At 41.1% G+C, this 20,661-nt stretch overlaps 1 protein-coding gene across 2 annotated transcripts; it reads right to left on the reverse strand.

Moving 5' to 3' along the window:
• Positions 1-8,791: 8,791 nt before the first annotated feature.
• ppp1r8a (protein phosphatase 1, regulatory subunit 8a) lies at positions 8,792-19,937 on the reverse strand. Of its 2 annotated transcripts, XM_058404313.1 has the most exons (7): positions 19,819-19,937; positions 16,085-16,145; positions 13,151-13,304; positions 12,235-12,449; positions 12,005-12,149; positions 10,185-10,249; positions 8,792-9,691 (listed from the first exon to the last, which is right to left on the reverse strand). In XM_058404313.1, exons 1-7 carry the CDS (start codon positions 19,866-19,868, stop codon positions 9,332-9,334), a joined length of 1,050 nt encoding a protein of 349 aa, XP_058260296.1. In that variant the 5' UTR covers positions 19,869-19,937; the 3' UTR covers positions 8,792-9,331. The 2 variants fall into 2 exon arrangements, with proteins under 2 accessions (XP_058260296.1, XP_058260297.1); XM_058404314.1 differs by lacking the exon at positions 16,085-16,145 and having other exon boundaries at positions 19,819-19,916.
• Between the last annotated feature and the right edge of the window lie 724 nt (positions 19,938-20,661).

Raw genomic sequence — 20,661 nt, forward strand, 5'->3', positions numbered from 1 at the left:
TCGTCTCCGTGTCTAAATTGCGCGTGTCATTTATCAGTCTAATGCACAGGGCTGGACACGATTCTTTCCCTCTGGGCCAGGTTTGTCCAGGGAGACACTGATCATTTCATATTCTCTGCTTCCTGGTTAGGTTTATTTTGCAAGAAAAACATTCCATGTGCATGCATTTACACACATATTCGTATACATAATTAGGCGAAGGCCCGTGTATAAATATATTTATTATAATGTATAAACACTGTTTAAACACCGATCACCATCTGTATAGAGGCCAAGGATTACAAATATAATTTCTGAATGAAATTTGCTTTAATAAAAAATACTCATTTCTTCCTTTTTATTGCAGGAGCGCGTGACACCTGTTGCACTGACAGGTTCAGATGTGACAGGAGTGTTAACGCCTCGGTGCACCTCCTCCACTGCATCTGATGCTCCTGGCAGTTCTTATGGCAAAAATTGGACCTTGACAATTATTAGGGGCTAGATATGGAGAGGAGGAAAAGAGAATCAGCGGCCACGTGAGATGATTTCGGCGCCAGATCTGTCTGCCAAATGCGTTTAAATCCGCAGAGGGGAGAGGGAGGCAGGAAAGTGGCATATTTGGATGGTGATGGCTTTTTGGCGAGAGATTTGTGTCCTGTGCACGAGCGCGTGTGGGCGGGGTCGGTGCAAACGTGCCATTTAACATTAGTAGCCGCGTGTAACGCGCTGATAAAGTGACAGATTTGGCAGAGGGGGATTCCGCCGGACCCGGATAAGACACCCCTCTATGCTCCATCTCCAACCAGCGGCGACCCTCAGACAGTGGTTGATGTTTTGCCAAAATCCCGTCCGCTCACTATATGTGGTGCAAAAGCCTCCCTAGTGATGTGGTGACACTATGCACGACTATTGACAGGTCGGTCGTCATTGGCAACCGTGTCCCCAGTCGTCATACCCACCGCTAGCTATTATTAATCTACAGAGAGTGAGGGCAGAGAAGAGACAAAAGAGAGAGAGAGAGAGAGAGAGAGAGAGAGAGAGAGAGTAATTGCGTTTAAATCGTGTCTTTAATGGAGCGCGCGGACCCTATCAGCGTGCGCGGTCATTAAAATGTGCGTGAACTGCGCGTGCACAAAGGTACAGGCAAACGAAGACGCTTCAGTGCCGTGTTGCCTAATCTGTTAAGGGGTAAGTAAGAAATGATGACGCAATAGATTCGTTTGCATATCCGTTGAATCGTTGCGATTATTTGCATATCAAACCGTGAAGAAGGAAGATTTTCCCAAGACACTTGGAAGAAGTCTTTCATCATGCTACCACAAACTATTTACTTCTTACAGAATACTAACATGTCTTTCAGCCAAAGATACAAATGGAGCCAAAAAAAGTAGCAGCAGTAGTAGTAAGGGGCATTTCTATTACATTTACAGTTTATTCATTTAGTAGACACTTGCATACAAAGTGACTTACAGTTGAGGAGAGATATACCAATACAAGTAGTGCTCCCATGTTAGAATTTTAACTGAGTGCTAGAGGTGCACGGAGTGGAGGTATAACTGCTAGCGTAAATTCCCAAATCGGTTTCCAGAAGAAAGTGGGTTGCAACAGTCAAAGGAATCAAAGGCGTGAGGACATGTGTCTCTTATCGCCGCCTCAGAGTCTTGGTAAGAAATCAACCTGGTAGACCTCGCTGAGCAAGAAGAAAACGGAGCTCACGTGTCTCAGTGCACCTTGCACACTTTGTTAATTACAACACTCGCTGATAATATTCTGTGCGCTTAGGTCAACCTTTCTCATGCTCTCTATTAAAGATATTATCTTCATCGCATAGAGAATTGACTGCTATAGAAAGCGTCAGTCCCTCATTTGCAGTAGTTACCTTCATTAATCACGTCTAGCTGTGGTAAAATGGCAAACATCGTGTCACCATTGCGTATTCAATATCGGGTCGATTGTTTGCAACATAAGTTAGAGCTCCTTCTTTTTCTTGCAGCATAATTTGTATAAAATTAAAGGAAATGTAACCTCTTTATGAATTCATATCATTTCTTTCGGAAACCTTTGTTTCATAAATCGACAGGAAAATGTTATTTTAGAATTTATTTTGTCTGTACGTCTGGATGTGAAGGGTTCGTTCCAGATGTGAAAAATCCAACAGAACAGCAGGTACATGTACATATTTTGTTCCAACAATGATATTTTTAACTTTTTATGTTTTATGATGGAGAAATATGACTAGGGGAAGCTTTCACGCCATCACAGCTCCAGGGTCCTCCTTTCATCCTGTCTTTAGGTTATCGTTCTCCCAGATTATCCTCCTCAGAACCCACAGTGACCCTGACAAGGATAAAGTGCTTACTGAAGATGAATGAATAAATGAATATGACTATTTCCAGGATGTCAGTCTGCAAAAACTATTACTTAAAATGGCATGTTGGAGTTTCCCCGCTGTGCAGAACATAGTCCAGGGCTAGAGTTCAATAAGGACATAGATTTCATGCATTCTTGCTGAAGGAACAAGCAGGAAAATTCATAAATCACGTAACATTTATTAGGCTTCCTGCACTTTAGTGCTTCGTACTTTACGAAAGCGATGATGTACCTTGAAGAGGAACGTCTGTGCACAATGAAATCCCAACTGTGGAATTAACAGTCGGTGTGTTTCATTTACACGTACAATGTTTATACAATACACGTTTAAAACAAACAATCACTGTAACTAACAGTTAATCCAGCACCTGGGGCTGTTGAGGAAGAGTTGGAAATTATTGGGTCTGTTACGTTGAAAGTTCTAACACTGCCTCATTGTCTATGACTTGTGTATTGCATTAACCTTGGAATAAGACACATAGGCGTCCGTTCTCAAAAGGAAATTTAACGGATGGACGGTATGCTATGGTGGCTTCATGGTTAGCAAGTTTCCCTCACATTTCAGGGGTTTGATTCCTGCCAGTGCACTGGGTGGTGTGTGTAGTTTGCATGTTTTCCCAATGCTTTGAAGGTATTCTCTGACTTCCTCCCTATGCATTGTAGGCTGATTAGCATCTCTACATTGGTGCGTCAGTATGCCTGTGATCGTGCCCTGTGAAGGGTTGGCACTCTGTCCAGGGAGTGGATGGACTGTATGCAAGACAAAGATAAGATAAAACATAAGAAAGCTTTCTGGATGTCGAAACTATAAACTAAGACTATACCACCATCTGTTCATCTTTGTGTATGCTAATAGACACTATTTCATGCAAAGGTATGGGCTAATATTACATATTTTGTTGATTTGTCCAATAACACAAGCTCTGCAGCAAACTATATATAAAAAATGTCCAGTTACTTTATATGTGATTACTTTAGAAATCTGAAAAATTGTTATTCTGCATGTGCAAATGTTTGGACACATTGGTCAGTACTTAGCAGCAGCCCTATGAGTCTTCCTATACTTGTTCCCATGATTCTTTCACTACTTGTTTTAGGAATTTCCAAGCAGAATTCCTTGCAGAATGCTTTGGGTTCTGAGATAATGGGTCATCTTGCATGCACTGTATGTTTAAAGTCTACCCACAGATTTTCAATGGTGTTCAGATGAGGACAGCGAGAGCCATTCCAAAAGTTTCAGCTGGAATTTTTTTTTTTTTTGAAGTAGCTCGTGGTGGATTTTGAGGTATGTTTTAGATCATTGCCAAGCTGTAGAAGTTTTCTGACAACCGTGTCACATTTTTCTTCCAGAATTTGCTCAAATATACTGGAATCCATTTTTCCATCTACCAGTGCAACCCCAAAGTGTAATCATTGTGTGAGAAGGTCACTAGTTAGGTTTCCTTCTGATGACTCTTCCATGCAGATCATGTTTGTGCACAGAAGAACTACCACTCGTGTCAGATAAATATTCCTTCAGGTCTTTGTCATCATCTGGGATTTTGCTTTGCCTTTCGGACAAAACTGTACATATGCTGGGCATAGAGTTTATTTGACCTTCCAGAGTTCCACAGTTCTGTTCATTGAAACGAATATATGGGGGAAAAAAACTTTATATCATAATATCTTAAGCTCCACTGGTGATCTTGAGTGTTTAGTAAATGTATGGCTAAAATTGTGACCAGGGGCAGACTTAACCAATAAGCGAGGTTAGCAGCCGCTTAGGGCCCCGGGGAATTAGGGGGCCCCGACCAATACCAAGAAGCCTATATAAATCATATAGTACTTGTTACTTTTTTATCATATATTGTATGGTCGGTCTATAACCATTAAGATTTTAACGTTATTATTACATCTTTTCAAATGCAGGCCCCCCCTATGATTCATGAATCATGGAACGTTCCTATCGTACTGCACATGCGCGAGATTCCCATACCTGGAATCGCTTAGGGCCCCCAAATCACTAAGTCCGCCCCTGATTGTGACCATGCATACTTCTTTACTGACACAGTGCTTTTGCTTAAATTTGTCAAAGTTGGTAAGGTATTTTTGCACTAATAGCATAGATAGATGTCTTAAATTGGTTGGCACAGTGGTGAGGTAGGTAGCATCGCCGCCTCATAGCTGGGCTTGGGTTACTCTGTGCAGAGTTTTGAATATTTTCCTCATGTCTGCATAGGTTTCCTCTGGGCTCTCACTTTGTTGCCTTTAGACTGTCTCAGTTTCGATCCCTGTAATATCTATTTGCACTGTCCGAGCGTCCTGTCTTTCATCAAACCCACCCTAGCTCCCTTTATCTCCGAGTACTAGTACGTAGAATTGCAAAAGGCATGCATCTGGGTGTTTCTGCGCCAATGGCCATCCCAGGAATGAGCCTCCTCCACAAGCCTGGGCCTCTGCCAACCATGTGGTCTTCCAATGTCACAGAGAAAGAGTTAGAGAGGGAGAAAGGGAGAGACGTGTTTGGCACATAACTACAGCAGTCCGGCCAAAGCCACAGTGCTGGAACTCTGTCTCTCTACACTGACTGTGCATAACACTGACTAATACTTCCTGCTTGGCTGTGTGCATTGTGTTCTGTTGCATTTGCCCTTTTCCTTCTCTCTGAGGTTAAGTGATGCTGACCATGTCTCAGCAGGGCACCCTTACATCCTCTTACCATGAAAACAACTTTTGGAGATCTCACTTAATTTAGGAGAGAAAAAAATATATATATATATTAGTCGAAACACAAGATATCCGCAAGGGATTGCAAGGGATCTCTCTCACAGGGAACGGAATTGGGAAGCTTTATCCAGCACAAATCAGCACTTAATCTCGTCTGAGATCTCCCACTACACTAAAGCAGCAACTCAAACAGTGGGAACAGAATGCAGGTGCATGTCTCCAATCTGTCCAGATTTATCATGACAGTGATTATGTTCTTCATCTAGCTGAATTCATAAGATCCAAACTGTTAAAACAAGATACGTCAAGACTGGTACCGAGTTTGAAAAGATTCTGGGGCCTGTAGTTTGCGTAAAGGCCAAATTCTGCCAGGATTTTATGTGCCTCAGAAAGACAAAGGGGAGGAAAGAAAGGAGAGATATCACAATAGATGAAGAGACAGGTAGAGTGACTGTGAAATGTGTTGGATTCATGATAATTATGTGTGAACACACGCACATGCACCGAAGGTGTCGAGAGAGGAAAGAGCTAACTCTTTTGTGTGTGTGTGCGTGTGTAGGCAGTAGGGGGTTAATAGATTTCCAACTCTCACAAGCAAGCACAGTGTTAGCAAGTAAAATGTGCTGTGCACACAAAGATCTGTGGGGACTGTGTGAGTGGAGTGATGCCTGTATGTGAGGAGTGAGTTATACGACTGTACAGAGTGTCATGTGGAGGCAGCCGGGCAGGCACAGTGTCAGCAGGTGTTCTGGCAAGTTCCGCCTGGCTGGCTGGCTCACAACACAGGCAATGACAGTACCTTCACTCAGACTGTCAGACAAGGTCACCTAACGTTAGCCCTGTCACTTTACACATGCAGCATCTTCTTTACCACCCTAAGCACACTTTTTAGACTTATTTTTTCTTTCCTAACACATGGTCTCGCCACCATTTTACACTCCTACTTACTCTGTATTTACGAACAACTAACTCAAAATGATCTTTACCAATGAGGCCCTCAGCTATCTTCTCCTCTAATATAGACTCAACTACCTTCTCCATTAATCTGTCCGTTCTCATCCCTCCATCCATTTTGTTAGCACAGCACCTCATGTTTCCAGCTTTCTTAAACAAATCACTCACTTTCGATTTTTTTTCCTAAATGAACTTGTTTTCTCGTGCAACCAGCCCCACCCATAATCCCAGTAACCCCTCTGAAACCGCACAGATTCATATATTCACCCTCCATGAACTTGTACAGTGCTACAAATCTCAAGCTATGAAGTCTCTACCACCAGCTACCATTAGAAATCACATCATGTGGTGGACAGAGTTCAACCAGGTAAATATAAATACACCTGTTCCTAGAATGATTCAGAGGACCATAGAGCTTCTATAAAGGTATCTAGCCAATTTGAATACAATCGATGGAGCCGGTCCATTAAATGTCAGTGACCAGAAATCGAGAAACCAACCTGGAAAGATCCACAGCTCGGTTATAGATGTTCTCTGGTCTGATGAGACCAAAGTGTTTGACCTCAACATAAAGCCCCGTCCAACAGCGCTCACCATTTTGAGGACACCATGCCCCCAGTGAAGCATGGTGGTGGTAGCAGCGTGTTGTGAGAAAGCTTTTCATCAGTAAGGACCGGAAAAACAGGTCAGTGGTCAGAGAAATCCTGTAAGATTGAAGCAGCCCAACAAAACAATGTCAAAGACAGGAGTAAAGCCAGTGCTACACAGGAAAGGTTCAGAAATAAGAACCTAAATTTGTAAGAATGACCCGGTCTAAGAACAGACCTCAATCTGATTGAGAACTTGGGGTAAGACTTAAATTTAACTTTTGTTCACAAAAAAGTTTTTAAAGAATGGGCAAAAAAAAGGGGGGATCCAGATGTGCAAAGCTGCTGGAGACATATTCCAGAGGATTTGCAGCTGTAATCACAGCCAAAGGTTCAACCAAATGCGGAGCAAGAAGGATACTTGTGCAACCAACAAATATCTGCTTTTTCTTCCATTTTATTTTGCACCTAAACGTCTAATTCCAGCTTGAACACTATAGAGAATCTGGACTTCTTGAGGGGTTGAATACCTGAATATAGCATTGTGTGTTTTATTTGCTGTAAGCATATTATAGAGCCACTAAAGGATCTTGACCCAGATTATCTCTTGAAATTATACACAAATTACTATTAAACAAGCAGAGATTCACTGATTTCTATGAGGACTCTAACATTTAAAGCCACTTATTTCAAGATATAACCCTGAAGAGTAGGGAAGTTTATCCAGCTTTCCATTTTTCACACATAAAAAGAAAGAAAGGTTAAAGCCAAGAGCCAGGACGCAAAATCTCCTCTTGCATCCCCGTAACTGACAATCTGTTCTTATTTTGCGTTTAATAAAACATCGGTCATAGGTTAACACAGAGAGTTGGGGGGGGGGAAGGAGTGGGGGGAAAGATGCATGCTCGAATTAGAGAGAGAGAAGAAATGAGTGAGTTCATAGGGTCGTATATCATTAAGCAATTGAGAAAGTTAATTAGGCAGCTCTGATAATTATTGCCATGGCAACCTGAGCGCATTCATGCAGATTTGATTAATGAGGTGTCATTTATCTGAGGTGGAAAGCAGGAGCCGGCAATAAGGTACATGGGAGACCCCTGCTGGACGCCTAAGGAAGTACAAGTGGAAATTTTACAATGGGGGGGGGTGAGACGCACTGAATATCTATAAATAAATAAATAAATAAATAAATAAATAAATAAATAAATAAATAAATAAATTGCATAGTCTAGGATATCAACAGGAAAGAAGCATAAGATGTCCAGATCATTTTTGTTGCAATGGTTTGATATATGAGACTGGAAATAGTCCTTATCAGTTGACAAGAGGGATCTCCTCAATGGTAACAGTAAGTGGATTTCAAAAACCAAAAACAAAAGGAATTAACTATTAACTATTGTGTGACTATGGAATTATAGTGGCATACTACTGTACTGGAGGCATCAACTGGTTGGGGGATGGTGAAGGGGTGATTTGGGAGAACATGCCAGTAAATGAACTGGCAACTCTAAATTACCCCTAGGTATGAATGTGCATTTCTGTGGTGCCCTGTGATTCTGGGGTGTATTACCGCAACAAGCACCATATTTACAGCAACCCTGAACCAATACAGCTAATGAAGATAAACGAATCAACAAATGAATTAATTAATGAATTCATTAAACTGTGAATATTACGTAAACATTCCCAAATGGACGCAAAAAACCCAACTTCCCCACCTCAGCCAGGCATTTCCTTTTTCCTCTGCTTCACACATTCAATTCACATTAAAACAGATGGACTGATAACTATTACACTCCTCCCCCCCAGTAAATAGACAGCTTTCACTCTACTACAGGCGCAAAGCACAATATCAACAGTAGCTCCGAATACTGTATTTTGAACATCGTCAATGATATAAACCAGAAGGAAAAACTCCTACTCATTGACAATACGATGTCCACAGGGAATTCTTAAAGCCCCAGATACTTTCATTTGCCTCATTACCTCAGGATAAATTATAACTAGTCCATTTTCGAAATGGCACACAGAGAAACCCATTAGAGGAGCGAGAGATGCCTCGGGGGAATAAACGTCCAGCTCAACTTCCAGGAACCATCTCCATTTCAACCCACACATCCGGGCTTATAGAAAGGAATCCTGTTTATTAGATAAATAAACAAAGTTAGGAATTCCTACGATGATTCTCTCTGCACTTTTTCCACACACTATTTTATTCATATACTCAGATATAAAAATATAAAACGCACACAAAACAAACTCACGTCTACACACTGAGATAACTGTATCCGCTGACCAAACGGAGTGAGAAGGATTCGTCCGGTCATTGCGTAACAGAAACTGTAGCGTTGATATTTACATTCTAGGAAAGGTGAAAGGTTACAATTCAGGTAAGTAGTTAGTATTCCGTATTAGTGACTTAACATAAAGCGTTAAACTACTTGAGTCTATTCTTACAGTCTTCGGCTATTTTAATGCTATGATCTGCATTGTGTAGTTAGCATGTCCGTAACAGTAGGAAAAAATGCCTCAGTAAAGAACCTACAATGATAAATAAAGTGTTGTTTATGTAAGTCTGGTAAACACTGCTCCTCTGGTATAACCTTAGCTATAAATACTGGATTAGTTTTCCCGTTTTAAAGATCCTGAAACTTTTAAAAATGCAGTTTTGGAACTTTAAAGTTTTACGTTTAGTGCATAAAAGTCAAGTGCACATCATCCGATAGCACGCGTTAGATGAGTAGTGAAGGTGTGGGTTTCTTTCCAGGCCACGCCTCCTTGGCGTACTTCTTCTTGCGTGGCTCGTTTATAGTATCAGCTGTGTATGGTCCGGGAGCGGGGCTTGGGTTCAACATGACTGCCGGCTGTGATGCGGGGGTGAAGACGTCCACCTCCGGAGCCGGGTTGGGGAAGGGTAGAGGGAGGCCGCTCAAGATGGCCGAGCCTGCTTGGTGCTCGTTGTCCTGGGTGCTCGCCTCATGACTGGCTGGCGGAAGGTCACCGTAAAGACCTGACCTGAGGGGAAAGTTCTGGAAACGGCGTACCACGCTGTCTTCCACACCAAGAGCGCCATGCCCATCGGATTTCTTCTTCTGTAATGAAAATGCGGGAAAAAACAGTCCACAGAAGGGTGAGTGTGCAATGAAAGTCAACACACAACCATTTTTTAATATGCTCCAGCAGAAAGCTTGACCACTTGTTTTTTGTTTGTACTGGCATGTGAGATTTTGTTTTCGATGGAATGAGTAGCACATATATCATATCTAAAAGCATCAGCTTCATATTTGACCAGTCGTGTGAGCTTTAGTTTAGTCTTTTGACTTATAGGATCTAATAATTTAAAGTGTCTTTAAAGTTCTGGGACAGATTGTGCTTGTGCTCCTGCCCCGTGACAGACCCAAAACCCCAGCCCCATCAACAACAACCAATCTGATCCTAGACCTGTTGTGTTCCAATACAAATTCTCACCTTTTAACAGTGGACCTAAATGCATACAGGTCACTGTATAGTACATGTACTGAATATGTACAATCACATTACAAGCAAGCATCTGTTATTGCTTAATTAAATAAAGCCAGTATCTACCTTTAAGGGTACGACTGCAGTCTGTACCATGTTTCTGAAACGGCCAACCGACGGGTCAATATCCTCTGAGAACACAAACACGGAGAAGAGAGGCGGCAGTCACATTAATCTGACAAAATGAGGAAATAATATTTTTTTTAAAAATATAATAAAAATGATGAACGGAACACTTGTTCTTGGTGTACATGTGTGTGTGCGCCTTATTGTGTATAATGATGCAATAAATCTAAAATATAATATAGCTAGGGCTCTAACATGTCAATATATTTGCCGGGCTGTGTAAAAGCTTATTAGGATCAGTGTAAACACTTTATTGACCGCGTATGGATCGATATCGTGCATTGTTATACTATCTAACATACCGTGCCGTGCACAAGATACGTGTAGTGTTCGAGAATAATTTCCTGTCGAACAGGAAATAGCCAGTGAACGTCCAGAAAATACAGGGAAAAAAGAAGAATGGCACATTGATAAAAAATTAAATGAGAAATGAAGCAGAGCTGTGTTTTAGCGTTTTAGGATAGTACATATCTATTTTATTATTATTTAAATAATAATAAAATAGATATTATTATCTATTTTATTATTATTATTATAATAATCTCTTATTATTATTATTATTAATATTATTTCTTAAGATTCATTCATTATTCTTCTTCTTTCATCTTTTCCCTTCAGGGGTCTCCACAGCGAATCATCTCTCTCCACCTATCCCTATCTTCTGCATCCTCAACATTGACACCCACTAGCTTCATATCCTCATTGATTCCATCCATATACCTCCTCTTTGGTCTTCCTCTTTGCCTCCTGCCTGGGAGCTCCATGTCCAACATTCTCCTACTGATATACTCACTCTCCCTCCTCTGAACATGTCCAAACCATCTTAATCTGGCCTCTCCCTAACTTTGTCCCCCAAACATCCAACATGAGCTGATGTACTCGTTCCTAATCCTGTCCACTCCCAAAGAGAACCTCAACATCTTCAGCTCTGCTACCTCTAGCTCTGACTCCTGTCTCTTCCTCAGTGACACTGACTCTAAACCATACAGCATGGCCGGTCTCACCACTGTCCTGTACACCTTCCCCTTGATTCTTGCCGATATTTTTCACGCAGAACTCCCGACACCTTTCTCCACCCGTTCCAACCTGATCCATTCATTCATTCAAGACTGATTCATTTCTACTTTATTATCTCTCTATCTTTCTATGTTTCCATGTCTCCATGGAAACCCAGTGTTATAAGTAATGTTCGTACTGCTCTCATACTGTACGTGTACATGTCCCTGCCAATAAATAAATTGAATTAAATAAAATTAATGCACAATATAAGTCAGTACTATTTACAGCATTCAATTATTTATTTTGTTAATTGAACACAAGTTTACTGCTGAATTTTTGGGTTTTTGTTTTTTTTTCCAAGTTGTGGAACATCCATGAAACAAGTTAGTTCCTCTTATCACTAGAGAGTATTAATGAAAAAGAATACTTTCAGACCAGTCTACATTACAAGCATTTATTCCTTAGACAGATCATTAATCCCAGTTTATAAATAAATAAATAAACAAACAAACAGCAGCCCCCTAACAATCTGGCATTCTGACCTGGCGAGTTAACCAAGCTGACCAAATGTCATATTCGATTATGTTTATTTAATTAAGAAAGACAGAAATCATGAATATTACTAAAAAGGGAATAACTATACAGCTTCAGTGCTATTAAGCAGGCAGGCATGCATTGTGTGGTTTCTAAGAACTATTTCTGCTTAATTATAAGGATTATAAGATCACCATTATATCTGTGTATATGTACTCCATACACACCAGGGTTAATGATCTCCTCATCCTCGCTGAAGGACACTCGAGAGCTTCTCCTCTTCCTCTTGGGTCTCTGGATGTCCAGGTTGCCCTCCTCGATGGTGAGAGTAGAGATGCGCTTATTATGTGCCGTGTTGAACTCGGTCAGGTTCTACAAGAGCATTAAAATAAGAACAAACCCTGGAGAAATCTCTCTTTCGTAGAACATTAAATATATTACAAATAGAAAAACGCACATCTAGCTCGGTCTCTTCTTCCGGTAAGCCGAGCAGTCCTTTCAGCTCTTCGTCCTCCACGCCGCTGTCACCTGCTGTATTGCTGGGCTGCGTCTGAGGCTTCTCTCTCAGCGTGTAAACTCGTGTCGATGCCCCAAACGACATAGTGGAGTCGATGGGCACCTGCTGAGGTTTATGGGGCTCCAGGCGAATTCTGCCCAAGAAGGTGCCATGGGCTGGACAAGGAAAAAATATGAGCAGTTACAGAAGCATATCTTTTGTGAGCATAGATTTTGGTAGGGCAGGACAGCATTAATAACAACAATCAAACAAAATGTCCTCAAGGCTATCACAGTAGTGCTCTACCGTTGTATACTATCCTAACAGAGATTTGAGGTGTTTTATGGTTCTGACATGCTTTTCTACTCACCACGGTTGCACGGTTTTATTATTTACCTTAGCTTTCCTGACAACCTGAAACCTTTGGTTGTTTCTTTTTAAATATTAACATGAAAAAGCACCTGTTTCTAATAAAGTGGCCAGTGATTGTAAAAAAAAAAAAAAAAAAAAAATCTCATTTAATGCTTTGTAACTGTTCTGTATTACTGCAAATACTGATGCATTCACCCATTGCTTTATAGGCAAGTAAATCTTTAATTGTATTAATGGTGATTTATTATTGTCGATCTGAAATACATTTTATCTCATGTTACTTATTTTCATCACATACATATATTTACATACCTGCTCACCTCTCATCTTAAAAACAGCGCAGTAAACCAAAACTAGACCTTGTGAAACTATAGATGTTGGCTGTCAGGGGCGAAAAATGGGTTTTACTGCAAACAAATGAGTTTTCTAAACCTAATTTTAGCCTTCAGTGAAGAAATCGGGGCCTGTTGTGTTTCTCAGCGCTCGTGTCAGAATGAACACTTACTGCTGTTGAGGTCGATGAGGAAGACCCTCTTGAGGTGCCGGTGATAGACGAGTGCTGCATGCACACGTGAGCATGACTGATGGTCTATCGTGAAGTCACAGTGGTCTGGGTTCCTCCCGAACAAGTAGAACTTTTTCTCATCGATGATTAGTTTCTAAGGATAGAAAGCTGTGTCTTAGTTATGAGAAGCAAAAGTAGACCAGCTACTGGATCTTTAAAGACATCATAAGTCTTGTCTGAGTAAATAACACTAAGGAAGTAGCAATCTGTTAATAGGTAGTGGTAATGGACTGTTATTGACCCGGAGTGCTGGATCAGCATCAGGGCAGATCTGAGCTGTATTTCAAAACTAACGATATAACATCTTTTATCTGTAACATAAATGTGATTAAGGTTGACAGACATTCTCATAATATCGTAAACAGAAGCTGGGAAAGTCCTTATAATGGCATTATCAAATTAAGCGTTTGTTTATTGAGCTAATATCTATTAAATGCCTGACAATGTCATTATTAGCACATTATACACTGATCAGGCATCAAATTATGACCAGCTGCTTAATATAGTGTTGGTCCCCCTTTTGCTGCCAGAACAGCTCTGACCCGTCCTGCCCTGTGTATTCTGACACCTTTCTATCAGAACCAGCATTAACTTCTTCAGCAGTTTGAGCAACAGTAGCTCGTCTGTTGGATCGGATCACACGGGTCATCCTTCACTCCCCACGTGCATCAGTGAGCCTTGGCCGCCCATGACCCTGTCGCCGGTTCAGCACTGTTCACCACTTTTGAAAGATACTGACCACTGTAGACCGGGAACACCCCACAAGAGCTGCAGTTTTGGAGATGCTCTGATCCAGTGGTCTAGCCATCACAATCTGGCCCTTCGTCAAACTCGCTCAAATCCTTACACTTGTCCATTTTTCCTGCTTCTAACACATCAACTTTGAGGACAGAATGTTCACTTGCTGCCTAATATATCCCACCCACTAACAGGTGCCATGATGAGGAGAGCATCAGTGTTCACCTGTCACTGGTCATAATGTTATGCCTGATCGGTGTAGGTGCTAAATGCATTATATCATCAACAGCACTATATGAAAAATTAAGGGCGGCGAAGATCTTTGGGTTCACTGGAGTCAGAAAGACAAATCCTGCTCCAACACTTTATACTGTGTTTCCTGTTTGTAATTTTGCTCACTGTAAACTGAGTGTAAGAACTGAGTATCACCCAAACGGCAGGGTGATGCTATCGTCTAGCCGGATGTCTTTAAATGGTAATCACGGTCACGTACACCTTGGTTTGGTGTTGTTACAGGTGTTATCACCCAAATGGTCGGGCGATACCAAAAACCAATCACGTTCAATGATGGTCCTTAATGTACTGATGCCGCTCCCCTACTAATAATTAATTGGATTAAGTGTTTGGTAAGGTGGCTTAAACCTATGTAAAATACTACACAGATAAACTGAATTGAAATAAACATATTTCTCTATGCGCCTTTTGGGGAATGAGCTCTGTACTGTGGAGCGCAATCTAGGTTGAGGCAGTCTGTAATTTCTTCCATCATTATAACAATAACACAGGAGTTTCAAGTCTGTAATGACTTATTGGATTCATGGCATGTTTTCTCCAAACAGAAAGGCTCTAATCATTTTAACCCTTGAAACAATTGTCCTTATATGTCTTTTGATTGGACGCTCTGTGCTTAGTCTATGTATCTACTCTTAGTTTCCCTTCTGAAGGCTTTTTCTGGGAAAAAATAGCATGATCGAGTAAATAATCCAACATGATCACTACACCTTCAAAAGGGTTACAGAAGAACCTTCTGCATTACTGCTGACGATGTGCAGCCTCGCTTCCTCAGAGCATTCTGTGACATTTTCTGAGTAGTTCAACTTCTTCTTCTTTCGGCTTTTCCCTTCAGGGGTCGCCACAGCGAATCATCTCTCTCCACCTATCCCTATCTTCTGCATCCTCAACACTTGCGCCCACTAGCTTCATATCCTCATTTATACCATCCATATACCTCCTCTTTGGTCTTCCTCTTTGCCTCCTGCCTGGCAGCTCCATGTCCAACATTCTCCTACCAATATACTCACTCTCCCTCCTCTGGACATGTCCAAACCATCTTAATCTGGCCTCTCCCTAACTTTGTCCCCCAAACGTCTAACATGAGCTGTCCCTCTGATGTACTCGTTCCTATTCCTGTCCAACCGTGTCACTCCCAAAGAGAACCTCAACATCTTCAGCTCTGCTACCTCCAGCTCTGACTCCTGTCTCTTGAAACAGTGACACTGTTTCTAAACCATACAGCATTCCTTTCTCCACCTATTCCAACCTGCCTGCACTCTCTTCTTTACCTCTTTCCCACACTCTCCATTACTCTGGACTGTTGACCCCAAGTCCTGCACCTTCTTCACCTCTTCACCCTGTAAGCTTACTTCCCTCCCTTTCATTCACACACATGTACTCAGTCTTACTACCACTGACTTTCATTCGGAGTAGTTCAACAAAAGTCCACAATAATCTGCTTAAAGACGTCCGCTACCAGCAAATTATCCGATGTGGATGTCTCTCTCTAAAAAAATCGACAGGCCCAGCTAGCCCATTTCTACCAGAGGATCAAATCAGTATCTGTCATCTGCTAGTGTGCTCAGTACTCAGAGCTCTACATCATATTCAGACTTCAGAAATAAGCACTCTCTGAAGACAATAATGACAGCTGCATCTCAGGAGAAGGCTCCATCTTCTGGTCATGTTTGTTACTTAAATAATGACCGTTAGTCTTCTACACCTGTCTAACCGGTTGTGAGGAATTAGTTCGAAACGTCAAAGTGACGCAAACAGCAGCAGAGACACCGATATATCTCTGACGGGACAATGCAGTATAACGTGTCCCGGTGCTTAGTTCTCTTTTCGGCAAAACAGTCTTACCTCGATCAACTTGTCTCCTTTAACTACATCCAAATGGAGTCCTGGTGGTGGCTTTCCTGCCCTGAGACCAAGCAGGAAATAATAATTAGTGAGAAATACATTGTCAGTGGTAGGGTCCTGTCATTCTGATGATCGATCATTTAGATCAGTTACACAGGAAGGGTCTAGCCCACCACACAGCACAGTGGAACAGTACCGAAGCACCTACAGCAGGAGGGCTGAGACCACCGAGGTGCTCCACAGGAAGTCATCCCTCACAGCTGCTATCAGATTCGACAACATCTGGCAGAGTGAGCTGCAATACTGTGTCTGGGCAAGGGTGTTTTTTTGACACTCTACATAATTTTTGCACTACATAACAGAAAGCTCCAATGTGCATGTCCTTAGAAATTTGATAGTCTGTAACTTCTTTCATCACTTTTTAGACTCTGGTCACTTATAACCTAGAACTTTGGAAGTAGGATAATAACTTACTTTATTACATACTTTCTAACAACTTTTGTTCTTGGGAATTTTTTTGATTTTTATGTCTTTTCGTTCCATTTCTTTCCTTTTTAGTGGAGTCTGCGACCACACTGAAAATCTGGGACTACTTTAATGAATTTTCAATTTTAAAGAAACTATGAAAGTAAATGTTCAATATATATGAACATGTATTGTTCCATGCTAAAGAAACTAAAGTAAATATTTCTACTATACTACGCATACTATACTATACGTATTTCTGTAGATATAAATATTTCTAAAATAGATTCTAGGTCGTTATGCTAATATTATTATATTGATATTATACTGGGTTTATAACGGAATGCAATATTGTAATGATGCAGAAACCAACAGAGAGATTTAGATAAACTTAATCCCAGTTCCACAGCCTACTACTGATACACAGTCATTTGCAGCAAAAAAAGGGATAGAAATACTAAGAAAATAAATATTTATGCAATACTATACTATACGTATTTCTATAGATATAAATATTTCTATATAATGTAATAATGTGAAAACTGCAAATTAGAATGCTAATATCAAAAAAAATAATTTAAAATATAAAAACAGTTTGGGATCACTCAAAAATAGTATTGTTTTCCAAGGAAACACACACGAATTGAGTCTGAATAGAAAATATAGCAAAAGAACCGGGCATGCTGACATGTCTGAGTTAGAAATAATGATTTTGATGGAAATGATGGATGTTTTCTTCAAACTTTGCCTTCATCAAAAAAAAACCCACCTTTTGCAGCAATTATCGCCTGGACATTCTAGCTGTCAGTTTTTCAAGATAATCTGATGATGAGATTTCACCCCATGCTTCCTGGAGCATCTCCCACAACATGGATTGGCTTGATGGAGTCTTCCTCCATAGCTGAGATCAAGCTGAAATATGCAAGTGATCCCAAGCTTTTGAGCGGTAGTCTGTAAAGACTTATGGTGACTATATTATATTATGATGGGTTTGTTTTTGTTTTGTTTTTGTTTGTTTGCACTGGGTTTATAACTAAATGCAATATTGTGATGATGCAGAAACCAGAAAAGAGATTTAGACAGGCTTAATCCCAGTTCCACTGCCTACTATTGATACACAGTCATTACAGCAAAAAAAAATGAGAGAAGTACTAAGAAATTCTAAGAAACTAAATATTTTTATTCTAGGTAATTGTCAATAATATACAGTAATGAAAACCCATATATATATATATACACTATATTGCCAAAAGTATTCGCTCACCCATCCAAATAATCAGAATCAGGTGTTCCAATCACTTCCATGGCCACAGGTGTATAAAATCAAGCACCTAGGCATGCAGACTGTTTTTACAAACATTTGTGAAAGAATGGGTCGCTCTCAGGAGCTCAGTGAATTCCAGCGTGGAACTGTGATAGGATGCCACCTGTGCAACAAATCCAGTCGTGAAATTTCCTCGCTCCTAAATATTCCACAGTCAACTGTCAGCTGTATTATAAGAACGTGGAAGTGTTTGGGAACGACAGCAACTCAGCCACGAAGTGGTAGGCCACGTAAACTGACGGAGCGGGGTCAGCGGATGCTGAGGCGCATAGTGCGAAGAGGTCGCCAACTTTCTGCAGAGTCAATCGCTACAGACCTCCAAACTTCATGTGGCCTTCAGATTAGCTCAAGAACAGTGCGCAGAGAGCTTCATGGAATGGGTTTCCATGGCCGAGCAGCTGCATCCAAGCCATACATCACCAAGTGCAATGCAAAGCGTCGGATGCAGTGGTGTAAAGCACGCCGCCACTGGACTCTAGAGCAGTGGAGACGCGTTCTCTGGAGTGACGAATCGCGCTTCTCCATCTGGCAATCTGATGGACGAGTCTGGGTTTGGCGGTTGCCAGGAGAACGGTACTTGTCTGACTGCATTGTGCCAAGTGTAAAGTTTGGTGGAGGGGGGATTATGGTGTGGGGTTGTTTTTCAGGAGCTGGGCTTGGCCCCTTAGTTCCAGTGAAAGGAACTCTGAATGCTTCAGCATACCAAGACATTTTGGACAATTCCATGCTCCCAACTTTGTGGGAACAGTTTGGAGCTGGCCCCTTCCTCTTCCAACATGACTGTGCACCAGTGACCAAAGCAAGGTCCATAAAGACATGGATGACAGAGTCTGGTGTGGAGGAACTTGACTGGCCTGCACAGAGTCCTGACCTCAACCCGATAGAACACCTTTGGGATGAATTAGAGCGGAGACTGAGAGCCAGGCCTTCTCGTCCAACATCAGTGTGTGACCTCACAAATGCGCTTCTGGAAGAATGGTCAAAAATTCCCATAAACACACTCCTAAACCTTGTGGACAGTCTTCCCAGAAGAGTTGAAGCTGTTATAGCTGCAAAGAGTGGACCGACGTCATATTGAACCCTATGGATTAGGAATGGGATGTCACTTAAGTTCATATGCGAGTCAAGGCAGGTGAGCGAATACTTTTGGCAATATAGTGTATATACACACACTCACTTTTCTATATGCTTCTGTAGGAATTTTCTTCTGTTTCTGTAAAGACTTATGGTGACTATATTATATTATAATAGGGTTTTTTGTTTGTTTGCACTGGGTTTATAACTGAATGCAATATTGTGATGATGCAGAAACCAGAAAAGAGATTTAGACAGGCTTAATCCCAGTTCCACTGCCTACTATTGATATTACATTACAGCAAAAAAAAAAGGATAGAAATATTAAGAAACTAAAATGTTTATACAATCTTATGCATACTATAATACATATATTTCTATAATTGTAAATATTTCTAAAATATTCTAGGCTGTTGTCAATCATATTACAGCAATGAATATATATAAATATACACACACTCACTTTCTATATGCTTCTGTAGGAATTTTCTTCTGTTTCTGTAAAGACTTATAGTGACTATATTATATTATAATAGGGTTTTGTTTGTTTGTTTGCTTGTTTTGCACTGGGTTTATAACTGAATGCAATATTGTGATGATGCAGAAACCAGAAAATAGATTTAGATTGTGTCCAGTTCCCCAGCTGAGTGTCATGATAAAGCCACATATACAGTGTTAGAGTAATAAGCAGCTCACTGCCTGACCACTCCATTAAAACCTACAGCGTTGCAGATTGTTGACAAAGTTACCACAGCTGACCAAAAAAGAACTCGGCTATATTTATTTCTATACAAGAACCATGTAAACATGTACACCACTAAACACGGCGTCTTTGTCATATGCGTTTTGTTTTGGGAATCGCAAGGCTTACCATGACGGACAGTCAAAACGGGGGGCGTTTGCGCTCGGAGTCGCCGCCATCTTGCCGAGGCAGAGCTCATGAACCCTGGGTAATGGTGTTTACTGCAGCCCTAGTGATGGGAATCGTAGTTTGTGCATTATTCGGGCGTTTAGCCGCCAAAAACAAAGACATTGTGCGTAAAATCTTTTAGTTGCACGTTAAAATATCTGTAGAAACTCACTGCGTGTGGTGTTACACGCGCTGGCCACTTTAATAGGAACGTTATGGCATGCCAATATGGCAGCTGTGAAGAATCATCATGGAGAAACATGTCAAGTGTTCATGTCAAACATCAGAATAAGAGGGAAAAACCTGCACTTGTGATGTTTGACATTTTTCCAGGCAATGGTTGTTGATGTGTCAGATGGGCTGGTTTGGCTATTTCAGGCCGTGTTGATCTACTGGGGTTTTTTTTTTTTTGTATACACTATATTGTTAAAAGTTTTGGGACACCCCTCCAAATCATTGAATTCAGGTGTTGTTTTTCAGGATTTGGGCTCGGCCCCTTAGTTCCAGCGAAAGGAACGCTTCATACCAAGACATTTTGGACAATTTCATGCTCCCAACATTGTGGGAACAGTTTGGGGATGACCCCCTTCCTGTTCCAACATGACTGCACACCAGTACACAAAACAAGGTCCATAAAGACATGGATGAGTGAGGAACTTCACAGAGTCCCGACAGAACATGAGGATGAATTAGAGTGGAGACTGTGAGCCAGACCTTCTCGTCCAACTTCAGTGACCTCACAAATGCGCTTCTAGAGGAATAGTCAAAAATTCCCATGAACACACTCCTAAACCTGGTGGAAAG

This window comes from Hemibagrus wyckioides, linkage group LG12 (genome assembly GCF_019097595.1).
Source record: "Hemibagrus wyckioides isolate EC202008001 linkage group LG12, SWU_Hwy_1.0, whole genome shotgun sequence".
NCBI classification, from domain to species: Eukaryota; Metazoa; Chordata; class Actinopteri; order Siluriformes; family Bagridae; genus Hemibagrus; species Hemibagrus wyckioides.